The following is a 14,045-nucleotide window of genomic DNA, read 5'->3' on the forward strand; positions in this document are numbered from 1 at the left end:
TTAAAATTCACCATTACTCTTATGTGTAGCCTTCTTGAGACAGCCAGATGTGCTTCCCAGTGCTTGTCTAGGCTTTGAGGGACCAGTCATCATCCACACTGGTGCTGAGGGAGTTTGGTGCAGGACAGGGCTCTCTCATGTCTTGCTAATTTGCTGAGCTGTCCAGGTTGGACAGCTTTAATTGGCTTGAATTTGCCATCCTCCTGCCTCAGTCTTCCACAGAGCTGGAGTCACAGAGGAGCACCACCATGCTTGACTTGGCTTTCTCTTTGACTTCAGATGACATCTAGATCTGTGGATGTGCCCTAAAGTCTGAAACATTGTTCTCTTCTCGTGTTTCCTTATTCTGTTACTAATGTAGAAGGGTGGATGCCTTGGCCTAACATATTGGGTTAGAGTGGGATAAAATGACCATGTCTCACTGCTTGATCAGGAGACAGTTTCTCAGGCTGGTGAAGGTGAAAAGGGGTCTGAAGACAGATGTCCCACGGCACTGGGCTTTATTGCCAGAAGTGTCATATTCTGAAGGACTTACTTTTCAGGTCATTGCTCAATCTCAGAGCTCCCTCCACCCTGCATGCCTATGAGAGGTTTCTGATGATCACCTGCATGGGCCCTCCTGTGTGCATTTGCAGTGCAAGTAGGTGAAGACACTACTTTATGTCTCTGTTTCTCACCTAAATGCCCAGAGGGCCTCTGGCTCCCTTTTTTAATGTCCTCAGGGGCCTATCTTCTGTGAGCCAGAGACTTACAGTCACCACGATTTTCCACTGTTTGCTGGTAAAAGTGTAGAATGAAGTGTTATCCACAGGTCACACAGGAATGGGAAAATGGGGAGAGGAAGGCCAGTGAAGAGATCAGACACTCGGACTCTGTGAAGTCTGTTTTAGGCACATTGCTTTCAGCATGTGGCTGGATGGACATGGCTGCCGTGGAGTGAGGCTCATGTAGCATCTGCAAGTGTCACAGAGATGGGATGTGCGACCCTGTGCATTGCCTGTGCTTCATGTTAAAATTGGGCATTGCTGACAGTCCTTCTCTTTGAGGAGGATTCGGTGTCACCTCTCACAGTGCCATCAGTGACTTGGCCTGGGGAGGGGCTGCTCTGCCTCCTCAGATCCTAGGTTAGAGTCGAAGCAGCATGAAGATGGGTCTAGGGAGAAGAGATGCTCCCATGGATGACAGGAACAGATGGAGCTACCATGGTGCACTCCACAGTTAGCTACTGGGGCCACAGAAGAGATTGGAGTGGTGCACAGTGGAGAGAGCTTTAAAATCTGGTGAAAGAAGGCAGCTCAGGGAGAGCTGCAACATACAGAACATGATTTTTAAAAAGTACATTGAAGGGCTGGGGATTTAGCTCAGCGGCAAAAGCGCCTGCCTGGCAAGCGCAAGGTCGTGAGTTTGGTTCCCGGTACCGGAGAAAAACCAAAATAAAATAAAAAGTACATTGAATGTTCACTTTAAAGAAATTCATTACAGTCAAAGACACGTTGTCATTAATCCCTTCAGAATACTCCCTCTCACTTCTGACACACTTATTCCATCATTCTTGCCATTTTTTGAAGCAGTTCTGGAACACTCTTTCATGAGTGTCTTTAGTTGCACAGTTGTGGCTGCCTCGATGTCCTGAATGCATTCAAAGCATTTACCTTTTGTGGTCATTTTGATTTTAGGGAAGGGTCAAGACTCAAATAGTACTTCAGCTGGCAAACAAGGTGGATCAGGTCACACCCTGACGTGTTTGTGAGCCTGCCTTTCTGTGGGATGGCACTTAGCAGCAACACTCACTTTTTTTAAAATTGTATTTATGAAAACACTCATGAAAGAGGACTTCCAGAACTGCTTCAGAAAGTGGCAAGAACAATGGGATAAGAGTATGAAACAAGGGGAAAGATCTTGAGTGGGACTAATGACAACGTGTCTTTAACTGTAATTCTTTTAAAATTTAAATATCCACCATACCCTTTGATCTGCCTTTGTGTACATTAACAGTGTGAGGCTGAGGGAAACTATGAGGGCCAAATTGGTCCTTGCAGGCCTCAGGGGAATGGACGCTCGAGGGCAGTGTTGTACTTAGTGCTTGATACCAAGCCAAACCTGCTCTGCACAACTGAAGAATGAGAAGCATCAGCCTTCTGAGGGAAGGCCCAGGGTTTATGGAAATAAAGTCTGTTGGATCATCCGGCAGCAGCTTTGGAACTGACTTGAGAAACTGTCACTAATCTTTAAAGGATAAACAACATACAAGAGAACCTTATAGTTGTGGCAGGAGAGGCTGGGAGTTATAGACCCACATCAGTGTGGTGGAGGAAACTGAGGCAAGTTCCCCTTATCCACGAAATCCACTGAATTTCGTAGCAATGTATATGGGAAGCCAATTTGTGAACCGTGAAGGGGCAGGAAGAGATCTGGTAATGAAAAGGTGATAGAGAATACGTAAGTGCACTCAGTAAACTATAAAGTATCTCATAAAATAGACTTATTGCCGCACAGATATCCAGAATTTTCATTTTTGTAAAGAGTGCAGATCATTACAACTTCTTTTACTATAGGATGTGCTCTAGAATGAGTGGTAATGGCAGGTTTTAGGGCTTTACTCCTTGCAGTTTCTCTTTAAACTGAAACAGAAGGGGACACTACAGATAAAATGTACGTTTTGACATTTCCAAATGGAGATTTTCGGGTGGACATGGCTAATCACCAGAATGCTGACACTGACTATAGATATATGACTATGTTTAAAAATAATAAAATCTGTTGTCCAGTTTAAAAATGATCCCTCACTGGAGTAATACCCAATTTGTAATTTTCTTAATCATAGTCTTTAGTAAAGTAGTTCTGTAAGAATGTTCACCTTAAAACTGAGACATGACTTGAATATTTGTGTCTACCTTGCCTAAAGAAATCAGCCAGGAAGGAGGGTTTATTTTTCTTTGGGTAGGTAAATATGAGAGGATGGATGGTGCATTAAAAAATAAAGAGAATGGCTTCTCCGAGTGGATTTACATATTGATTACTTAAATTACTACTTAATTTAGTGCCTGCTAATAAACTGTGGCTTGGAAATGCTTTGTGAACATTTATTGGCTGCAGTAATTCTACCTACAGTGTATGCAGATCCCATCCTCATTAAATATTGATGTGCTCATGAAATGTTAATAGAATGTTAATGTGAAATACAACAGAATATGCTCACTGGGAGCCAGAGCCCAGGGCTGGCTGAAAACTACCTGTCTGCTGTCTTTTCTTTATGCCCTGTCTTCTTGCTGTTTTTTCCACTTTCTTTCCCCATCATCAAGAGATTCACATTTGCTCCTTTGATCTGGCTGTCTCAGATACAAAATTTTTAAAAAGAGAAACAAGATTCACGGATGGATAGGAATTTAGTTATTCTCCACTCCTGTTTTCCCTAACTTTAGAATTCCTAGTTAGGAGCAGAAAGGGTTCCTTAAAAGGTAAGAGGGTGATTCAGCCCAGGGTCTGTTGAAGGTCTTCCTGACCGGCTGAGAAGAGGAAAGGAGGACTTCAGGGCCTGGGCTGTGGTGGACTACCTGGTAATATCTATGTAAAATCAGTTTGAAAATGATGCCAAGCAGGGATTTAGGGGGCGCTTCCATTGAACTTTCTCCAGAAAAACCAAACAACCCATAAAGCCCATTACCTAAAAACATTTTAAGGAAACATATTTGTCATAAATCCCAAGGACATTAAAGGCAACGTTCATGATGACATCCAAGGCCTAATGCTTTATGGGAGCTTATGTTGCAAATGGTTGAAAAGCCCCACAAAATGGGAGAATTTGCCAACCCCTGGGATGCTCTGAAGGCCATGCACACTGACCCACATCATTGGGAGAGCAGGTGAAGGTGGTTGGGTAAACATGGTGGGTTAGGAGGAGCATTCCCAAGTGGGAACACCTGATGAGATGATGGCATTGCTGACAGAGGCCTGAGGGGGTACAAGACATCACAAGTCAGGAGACATGGAGTACCCGTGTGTATTTCCTCTGGTGTCTTTCTCTTCTCATAAAACCACTGGGACTCAAATTTGGTGGCCCCACCCCAGTGGACTTACCTAATCCTTGTCACCTCCTAGCAGCCTCACCTCCAAACACCATCATGAGAGTAAGTGTCTAACCTCTTATACCTCACAGAGGGGATTCAATTTCCACATGAAGCCCTGGGGGCAGTCAGTCCATATCCAAACAATAGCAAAGGGGAAACAGCAGTAAGTCATTGCGTTAGTATCCTTGTAGATGCTAGTGGGAGGCAAGTGTTGAAAGCGGTGAATCTATTGAGGGGCACCAGACAGTGTTTCCTGGAGAAGAATTTTAGGCATAGCTTCCAGCAGGAATAAACTTTTTAGTTTGTGAACTAAGCAGCCTCTCCAGGGACTGTTCATTAGAGTTTTGTTGTTGTCTTCTGCTTTTATGTGGAATGATTCCCATAGTTTTAAGTGGTAAGAACAGCTCAAACTAGCTGAAGGAAAGGAGAATTTCTTAAGTGAACCAAAGGATTTTCGGAAAAAGATGGGACAAACAAAGCACAAGGATAGGGAAGGAGCTGTGCTGCAGGAACAAATGAGCCAAGATCCAAATCCTTCTTAGGCTCTCATAGCCTCTTGTCTCTTATCCTTTGTATTTTGGCTTCATTTTCATGTTTTGTAGGCCAACATCCAGGTAACTCCTCTGCTTACATCCTACAAGTAGGTCAGTATAGGTGAGTCAACTTTTCCTCTTTAGGAAGAAATGTCTCAGGTAAAGACACTGATTGGTCCAAGTTGTCTCAGAGAAAGACTCTGATTTGTCCAAGTTGTCTCAGGGAAAGACTCTGATTTGTCCGGGTTGTCTCAGGGAAGAACTCTGATTGGGTTAGATTGGGTCACATGTTCTCCAGTTGTGGTTCATCCTGCTCATGCCAGAGGTGAGGTGCTGCAAAAACATGGAAACTTCTGTAGGAACTATGCAATTGAAATGTGGGAGATGAAGTCACAGAGTTACTATTTTAAGTAAGGAAAAATGGAGCTGGGAGAACAAGAAAGTAGTTTTATCACTGAAGTAAAATGTCTTTATGAAACACTTTTGAAAAATCCTCTGCAGATACTTTATAAATGGAAACCAACAGGTAAAACACCCTCTTGCACCTCAGAGGGAGTTAGAGGAGCCTTAGAAAGCATGAGAAGGTGAGGTCTTATGCACTCTGTGTACAGTTTTATCTTGGCCCCAAGAATCTTAGTTTGGGGACCTAGAGAGGGTCTCTTGATTTCTCTACTGGAGGGTAGCCTATTTTTTTTTTTATATTATCAGCCACTGAACTCTCTCTCTGACCACTTGCCTTATCCTTGGCAGATTGTACTGGAGAACAGTAGTCGAGAAGACAAGCATGAATGTCCCTTTGGCCGCAGCAGCATAGAGCTGACCAAGATGCTGTGTGAGATCCTGAAAGTGGGCGAGCTGCGTAAGTACCCTTGTGGCTGTGAAGCTTGGCCATTTGCTGGGCTTCAGGGTTGAGCCCCGAGCTTGCACAAAGATTACACCTGGACATTATTGTGTAGGTATCATGGTTGAGTTTCAGATACTGTGATAATGAGCATATATTACAAGAGCCTTGCTGCTAATTAGGGAAACAATTTGTGGTGTTCTTTGAAATTCCCTGCTAGTGGATCATGTTCTCTTCTTTCTTTCAAAGTGATTTTTCTCTATGAAGAAAAATCGAATACCTTAATGAAATTTGCTTGCTCTCAGTGTTTCTGTTGTTTGGAATACTTTCTCTAAGACAGAAGAAATTACTGAAGCAATTTGGTAGCTGAAAATGAAAAATGTGATGAGAGATATGCTTATGACTCTTTTTCTCATTTATATTGTATAATGTATGAGGGGACATGGAGGAAAAGAGGAGACGATCATTTTCTTCCCTTTGACTCACTGGCATGAAGGTGAACATGATTTAACCTCTTCTTGCTGTCACGATCAGCCCTCCTGGAAGGAGCTGACTTCTCCTCCATCCTGTGTCTATGGAGCTGGCACGCATGTAAATCTCTCCTCTTAGGCTTCATATCATGAGCACCAGAGAGGACGGTTTATATCAGGAACATGTTGTGATGTTTGGAATTATTGTGAAAGCATAAATATGCAGCCACCTGCCTGGGAGCTAAAAAGAATGGGCTGGAATGATTAATGGAAAGAATCTGATGATTAAATTGGAAAAGGGGGTTATGTTTTATTAACATGTAGAGAACCAAGTACAGGTGCTGCTGAGATAAAATGGGAAATTTAGTACGGAGTGAAGAATACACTAAGAATCTGAGCCTGTTTGAGCAGCACTTTATCACCCTCCGCTGAGAACAAGTTTGAGAAAGAGGAGGATGTGATATTGAAATTCTATGAAAGCTCATTGCTTTTGACCCTCACCAGGGAGTATTTGTGTGGGGAGAATGGCAACCTAGCCTGGAGGGTTCTGTGTTCATCTGACCTCAGGTACTGCCTCCTAAATGTTAAGACTTAGATTTACATGGATCTTTTCCACGAGTCCTCCATTCTGCTCCCTAATTAAACTAAGTCATTGAGACTTGAGGCTGCAGTATGGCTTGTTTATCCAGTTTAAGGGTGTAACCCTTAAATCAAACAAATCCTACTGAAGTTCCCCATCTGATGACAGTGCCTAATTATGTTTATCTTAATTTCATGGAAAGAATTGTTGAAAGTCACTTGCTAAAGAGCATTTCAAAGCCTTTCAAGATTCTTAGGACGTGGAGAGCAGTTGTGGAGATTTCTGGGCTTGGGTTGTTGTCCCCTCCTTTGTCATCCTCCTCGGCAATATTTTGACTGCTTAGTCTCAGCTTCAGGGCAGCAGGAGGGATGTTCTTTGTGCTGTGATGTCCATACCCAGCTTTGTTCTGCCCTCCTTTACCCAGTGGACATGTGTCTGTCATGCTGCACAGTAACCCAGCAAAGGGACAGGGAGAACGCTGGCAGTGAGGGCAGGTGGTTCCGTCTCTGCCTCTTAGGGTTGTTGTGTCCCTGGATATAGTACCAACTTCACTATGCTTCTACAATCCCCCATTTTTCTGCTATAGAATATGCAGGAGTGGATGGTTAGTTTTTAGGGCATTGAGTCATAAATTTCATTTTCTGGCTGGACTTACAGAGGTAGCAATGAAAAGAACCCTTTGGGGAGAGAAAGTGTTCAACCTTGGGTTGGGGATGGGATGGCTTGGAAAACATGGCCTTAGTGTTGGCAGGCAGGGTCCATGCAGACCTCTTTTGGCAGGCCTCCTGGTCAGTGGGGCCCCATCTGAGGTGGCAGGAATCTGAGCACTTGGTCCCCCTCAGGTGAGTGTGAGCTCTGTGCTTGGAGCTGGGTGGGTGCAGCGAGGGGACCATCTGACCCCTGCCAGTGCATGGCAGCCATTTGAGGACTTTGTAGTGAGTCCAGAAAGCAGAGTGGAACCTCACACGTGCAGGCGGTGGTAACAGGCCAGAGACAAAGGCAAACACCTCACCAGTCCCTGGATGTGAGGGAGATGCTCCTCTTATGCTGTGGACAGTTCTGTGTACCACCTTCTGATGGAGAGAAGGCCCTGGGTTCTGCCCCAGCTCCCACAGCCTCTGCTCAAGTAGTCTCGGCAGGGAGATTGGGCTTGGTAATCTGGGGCCTGGCACAGCCAAGGTGGCGCCCTTTCATCTGTGACAACAAACATGTTTCTCTACTTCTCCCAAAAGATCTACTGAGCACTTAGGATGTGTCAGGGACTGTGATGGACCCCACAACTAGATCAGGTCCTCGTTCACCAGGAACTTCTGAAAGCTTCTCAGAGGTCAGAGGGTGGAAGAATGAGCCCAGAACTGATACTTGTTCCTATCAGCTGAAATGCCTTGTATTTTTGATAACTGCCCATTGTCTGTTCTAAAGCATAGTTTTCTCAGTGTTTTGATGACTTTAAATTTAACATTCCAGTTTGACCTATTGCTCGCCAGCATCCGCAAAGGTCATTCTGGACATTTTTCAAGGCTTACAAAAAACTGTCACGTTGCTGAGGCCTACATGCCAAAATGAGTTGTTTTCCGCCCATAAAATATTAAGGGATTGCTCCATTCTGATTGAATGCTAGACATCAAATGATAAAGCGCCCCACGGAAAGAGGAAAATTGCTTTTTTAATGGATTGCTTTTTGCCCACCACTGTATTAAATAAGTTACTAATATGGAAAACAAATCGGAATCCGCCCTTATGGTAAAAGACATATTTGTTTTTCTTCCCAGGAAAATGAGTTTTACACCCAGATCAATCTTCTTCTGGTTTATATGCATCCAATTTCTGCATTCCTAAATTTATGGTTCTGAGCATATCTCAGATGTGTGTTAATAACTGACTTTAAAAATCACGGTCATTTTAGCTCTACAAGTAGATGCTGAGACCAAAGAAATACTCGGTTAAAAATCTAGTTGATTTTGTTGGGGGAGAAAAGGATGTTTATAAAAGTAGAAAGTTTTAATTTTCTACAAATGGTTTCTGTATTTCAATTTTAGATCTCTTGGGGAAACATGCTTCTGAAGTACCAATTATATTTTGGTGTCAAAAGTAAACATAGTACTGTTCTATTAAATTGCTGATACTAAATAATTATGTACTTTTCTTAGCTTACTTTTAAAAAAAAGCAGCATTCTTTCCTGCGTCTCATTTATTGACTTTGCAAGAGGCAAATGTTATTCCTAATAGTGTGGTCCAAATAATGTCTATTTGTATTCTCAGAGCCCTTCAGCAAGGGTATTTAATTGAAGTCTGTATACCTCCCCACCAGGAGGTCACCAAGATCAGTACCATCAGTGTGGATTCATAAAGGGAAGATTTGAACTGGGCCTGTGTATTTTGTGGGGTAACTGTTCTCAGGCTGGTGTTCAGGATGCTGAAGGAAGAACACCATGGAAAGCGATAGGAAAGTAATGGCATTTTGGGATCCAAATAGTTCAGCTCAGCTACTTTGTGGAAGCTTTGATCCTGTGTCTCCTCTATCCTGATTATCTGGCTCCTTATCCCTAAAATAAAAGTAATAGCTGCTCTACAAAGCGGGTGGCAATCTTAAATGAGATAGTAGATGTTGCCTTAGTTGGCAGATGGGATGTTTACAGTTTTGAGTTTTTTGGTTTTTTTTTTTGCCAACAACGCAGTCTCACTATCCATGAACAAATGACCATTGATTCAGAGAGGTAGGGAGGAAGCTCTCATTTAAATGATGGCAGGAACCTGGACCTGGTACAATGTTCCTTGTCTTGCCATTCTATATATTGGCTAAAATTTAATTTATCCAGCCTTCTGCATCCACGGTAGAAGTTCATTCCAAAACTATGGATCAAAAATATTTGAAAAAAATTGGATTCATACTGTTCACATACAAATATTTGTTCTTGTCATTATTCTCTAAATAATGCAGTACAGTAACAATTTACAGTCTCTTTGTTGTATTAGGTATTATAAATAAAGACCTTTTAAAGTATAGACAGAGGTACATAGGTTATATGCAAATACTGTGTCATTTTTTATAAGGGATTTGGGCATCCGAGGATTTTGATATCCCTTAGGTATTATAGAACCTATCTCCCAGATACCACTGTATTCCTTTTAACCTGCTTTCTCTCTGAGGCTTTCTTGAGAATAAAACATGTTTCCTTCAGTTTCAATTTTAAATATCACAGAGAATACTCGTGGACTGGATGTGGTCATATGTCCTCATAGCCAGGGTTGTATAATTGGCAGCTCCAGTTACAAGAAAAAAATTGAACTAACAGCAAAGGAGGTCTTCCCAAGGAGAGAAGGAGTTGCCAGGACGATATTGGTGTGGGTAGAGGGAGGCTGGGTGGTTCCCTTATAAATGCATGAGGCATAGGATAGATGAAACCATGGAGCTCATTACAGATGAGAAGTGTTAAAGAAGATACCAGCTCCTGCATGGGGCGAAAAGCATGGTAGCTATTATTATTATAGCACTTGTTTTAAGAGAAGTAATAAGTAATTGATGGATGTAAGAGAAACTTGATTTTTGATACAGATAGGTTAATTGCTTATCATTTGGCTATGTATAACTGTACCCAATTGTATTCCAATATTAGATAGAGTTGTATCTCTGTCTTATCTGTCTGGCATCCATCTATTTGCATGTTCTCTCTCTCTGTGTGTCTCTCTCTGTCTCTCTGTCTTGCTGTCTGTCTGTCTGTCTCCCTCTCTCCCTCCCTCTCTCCCTCTCTCTCCTCTTCTTGGTCTCATTCAAAACACAAGGCAGCTTCTCTATGAATTTGATCTTACTAATCACAGAGGACATGATGTCAAGCACATTCTCCAGCTTTAAGCAGCTTGCGTAGGTGACCGAATGGTCCTTCACGTACATAAATGATTATTAGACTCTTTTAGTATTTGTAACTTTACACTGAAATCACACTGATGTCTGTAGGAGGCAGTGTGTTTGCTTCCTTTTCTTCCTAGGGAGCCAGGCAGGGTAGGGAAGGGAGAGTCTTGGGAGATATGATAGAGAAGAAAATCACAAAAATGAAGAGAGGAGTAACCAGGCTGTCATGGCTGGGAGGATGGTTTGGAGTGGCTTTTGAGAACTTCAGGCAGTGAGCAACTGTAGGTAGAAAGATCTGAGGCCTTCAGAGAATCCTAGTTCTATGTATTTAAAGCATAGGGTTCAAGCTGTGGGGTTTGCTCAGTGATACAGCACTTTGCTAGCATGTCCGAGGTCTTGGATTCCACTTTCAGCACCTCAAACAAGTAAACAAACAAAAATCAGACAAAACAGAAAGTTCACAGCAGTAAGCAAGAGGAAAGATGGTGGTTAAGGAACTAAATATCAGGGGGCTGGGGATTTAGCTCAGCGGCACAGTGCCTGCCTGGCAAGCGCAAGGTCATGAGTTCGAGTCCTGGTACCGGGGGGGAGGGGGAAGGAACTAAATATCAGATCCAAGGTATTCATCAAGCAAATGAGCTTGGACTGGTCATTGCAGGCCATGGAAAACAATAGAAGGATTTTAATATAAGGAAAGAATGTCCCAGTCAGGGGTATAGAATTTGAGAATTGGATTATGTTTTCTGGGTGTGACCAAAAATTTGTGAGCATGGTAATGTACTGGGCCAGGAGCAGGGGCAAACTGACCTTGAATAAACCTCGAGCTATAATGGAGCTGCTAGGATAATTCAGCTGCAAGTAATTGAAACCCCTATTTACTGCCTAAATCCAGAGTTGGGACAGTGATGTCATGAGGACCCACATTCTTCCCATTCCTGTATACTGGTAGCCAAATGGCAGCTACCGTCACATGGTCTAGAAGAATCAGTGGCTGACTCTTCCTGTAGGTCCCTTTTAGGGATGTGGAAACGGTTCAGAAAGCCATCCCACGAACTTCGTCTCACATGGCACTGGCTTACACCAGGCCTGTGGCTGTGCCTAACCTAGACAGTGGTGTGGTCAGTGGGGTCTCCATTGGATTGGATTGGATCAGACCAATCCCTAGATGCAATCATAACCCACACCCTAAGCTATAGGTGAGAACAACCTCCCCTTACCAGGTGACTACATAAAGCTAATAACAGCTGAAGAAAATGGAGGCTCAGTTGAAATGGGAGAAATAACCATAGTATTTGGAACCCTTGATTTTGTTTCTATGCTTTAAAATTTCTTTCCTACATTTGCCTTACTGATGCAGAAAACTGTAACAAATTGAAGTCAGATTACAGCCCTCTGTCATTTTGTCTTTACCGGGAAATGCAGTATTTTCTTTTTAATGGAGCCATATCAAAGGTTGCAGAAACATGGAAATTGAGGTTTGATTATAATGCATTTCTTTTTCATCACTAAGATGCTGGGGCTCTACTATATTACTTTCCTTTTAGCAGAAGGCTACTTCTCCCTCAATTATGTTTTTAAGTGTGGGTTATTCTCAGGCACATTTTGAAGGACAGAATGGAGGTACCTTTGTGGTGGAAGTTTTCATATGTCTCTGAAAGTTTTGCCATCTCTGCTGTTTGATCATTTATAATTTGATTAAAATTTAATAACTACGTCTCTCTTTGAAGGAAAGTAGAATGAAACATACATCCTGCTCTGGGAAGATGCTCCCCACTTCCTCACTTTGTCTCTCCATGGCAATGTTATAACACACCAGCAGTGCTGAGTGGAGTATCTCGTATAATTTATCACCCAGACACCCCTGCTTTAGCAAGTAAAAATAACACAGATGAGCAAGCTGAAGGACTCTTTAGAGTGCGGCAGCAATTAGACTAGACACTTAACTCTGGGAGGCTGGTGCTTCTGTGCGCTGAGGAAAAACATCCATCACTTTCATTTGGAGTCAGAACATTCTGGCTAAAGAAACCTCAAGAAAATTAGCTTTTAACAATTAAACCTCTTAGGAACCCTTTTTCTTCTAATACCAGGTTGTACTCTTGCTCTGTAGAAAGCTGAAGGGCCTCAGATATTGATTCTACCTTGCATTTTTATACTGTACATCTATGTTTACATTCTATTTCAACTTTGGAAATAATAAACAAGAGCAAAATACATGTTCTGAGTCCTGAATTTGGCTTTAGAAATGTAGATGCACTCTGGTCCCAAACTACAATTGTCTTAGGAGAGAATATACAAATCATTTTTGAGAGGGTTGTTTACAGTAATGATAAAACCAAGGTTCACATATTCAGAATCAGACTGTCAAGATGGTTAAGCTTTGTCTTGCTCTTTGTTGTCCGCAACTGTGTCATGGGGACAATGTCATCGGCAGCAGCAATGCTTTCATTTGAGAAACAGGAGGGAAATGTTTGTTAAGTGTACAGTACTCTATTTTATTTCTTTTTATTTTAGTTTATTTTTTGAGACTGGGTCTTGCTATGTAATGCAGGCTGCCCTTGAGCTCACTTACGCAGCCCAGGCTGGCCTCAAACTCATGGCAATCCTCCTACCTCTGCCCTCTGAGTGCTGGAATTATTGGTGTGCACCACCATGCCTGGTTTACAGTACTCTGTTTATGTAGGCAATAACCTTAAGAGGAATGCCACAGACCCTGAGAGGCTGAGATGTATCCTATAGAAAGCCAGCACTTCCTCTGCATGCAGTGGCTGTCTGAGGGATTTAAGGTTCTGTAGTAGTTTATTTGCATTGGAGAAGGCAAGATTGTAGATATTTCTGAAGGGGCAATAAAATGTCTTATCTTCCTACATAGGAAATGATTGCTGAGAGAAATTAAACTTACAGTTTACAAAGGAGACTATATCAGGTATATCTCAATTATAAGTGGCTAGAAATAATTTATATTTATCCTAGGCATTTTCTAGGACTTGGTCCTCGTTATGCTATTTCCGATAAGATAAGGAGGGAGTAGGTTACAGACAGATGGGGCAGGGAGCCCAGCCTCACAAAGAGAGAGAGACAGAGAGACGGACCTGGTGAAGGGACACAGACTCCCATGGGCTCCTCTTCCTGCTTTAGGGAAAGACAACTTCTTTAGGGTCATCTGGAACATCAGGTTTGTGTTAGTATTCCAATTCCTCCCCTTACGCCACTGTGGGAGTGTATCACACTCTCCTCAAAACACATACCTGTAGTACTTCATCTTTGTCTCCTTTGCTACACTTTCTACTGCTTATTAATTCTTACTTATTGCCCCTTTAGTTTCTAGCCCTATTTCCCCTAAAAGCTGAGGTGGTTTATAGGAAAGCCTTGGAGATAATTTTAAAAAGATCATGACTAGAGCGCATATGGGAAAATAAAAAACAAAACAAAACAAAGTTGAGTACTTGCAAGTGCATGTTACAAAATTTTTGTATTTGTTAGCCATGGACACTGAGTTTTACTCAGAAATTAACTTGTGCCAGAGAAGTAAAAAGGACCTCAGTAACAGAAAGCAGGTCAGTGTTCCATCTCACATGAATAAACTCTGTGAAAACCCAGACAATAATTTCAATCAATGCTAAATTAACATATGATGGCATTTAATTTCATATGTGAAAGTTGATAGAATAGGTTCACATTTTTATTATCTTTTTTTTTTTTTTTTT

The 14,045-nt window shown here is 42.2% G+C and overlaps 1 protein-coding gene across 4 annotated transcripts in view; it reads left to right on the plus strand.

Moving 5' to 3' along the window:
- Elmo1 (engulfment and cell motility 1) overlaps nucleotides 1-14,045 on the plus strand; it is a 535,944-nt gene that overhangs the window by 289,838 nt on the left and 232,061 nt on the right. For all 4 annotated transcript variants that reach the window (XM_013521230.1, XM_005397755.2, XM_013521231.1 and 1 more), the window contains exon 15: nucleotides 5,351-5,459. In XM_013521230.1, coding sequence (XP_013376684.1) covers nucleotides 5,351-5,459 — 109 coding nt within the window. The remainder of the gene's footprint in view (nucleotides 1-5,350; nucleotides 5,460-14,045) is intronic.

This window comes from Chinchilla lanigera, unplaced genomic scaffold (assembly GCF_000276665.1).
Source record: "Chinchilla lanigera isolate Chin_1 unplaced genomic scaffold, ChiLan1.0 scaffold00059, whole genome shotgun sequence".
Classification (NCBI taxonomy): Eukaryota; Metazoa; Chordata; class Mammalia; order Rodentia; family Chinchillidae; genus Chinchilla; species Chinchilla lanigera.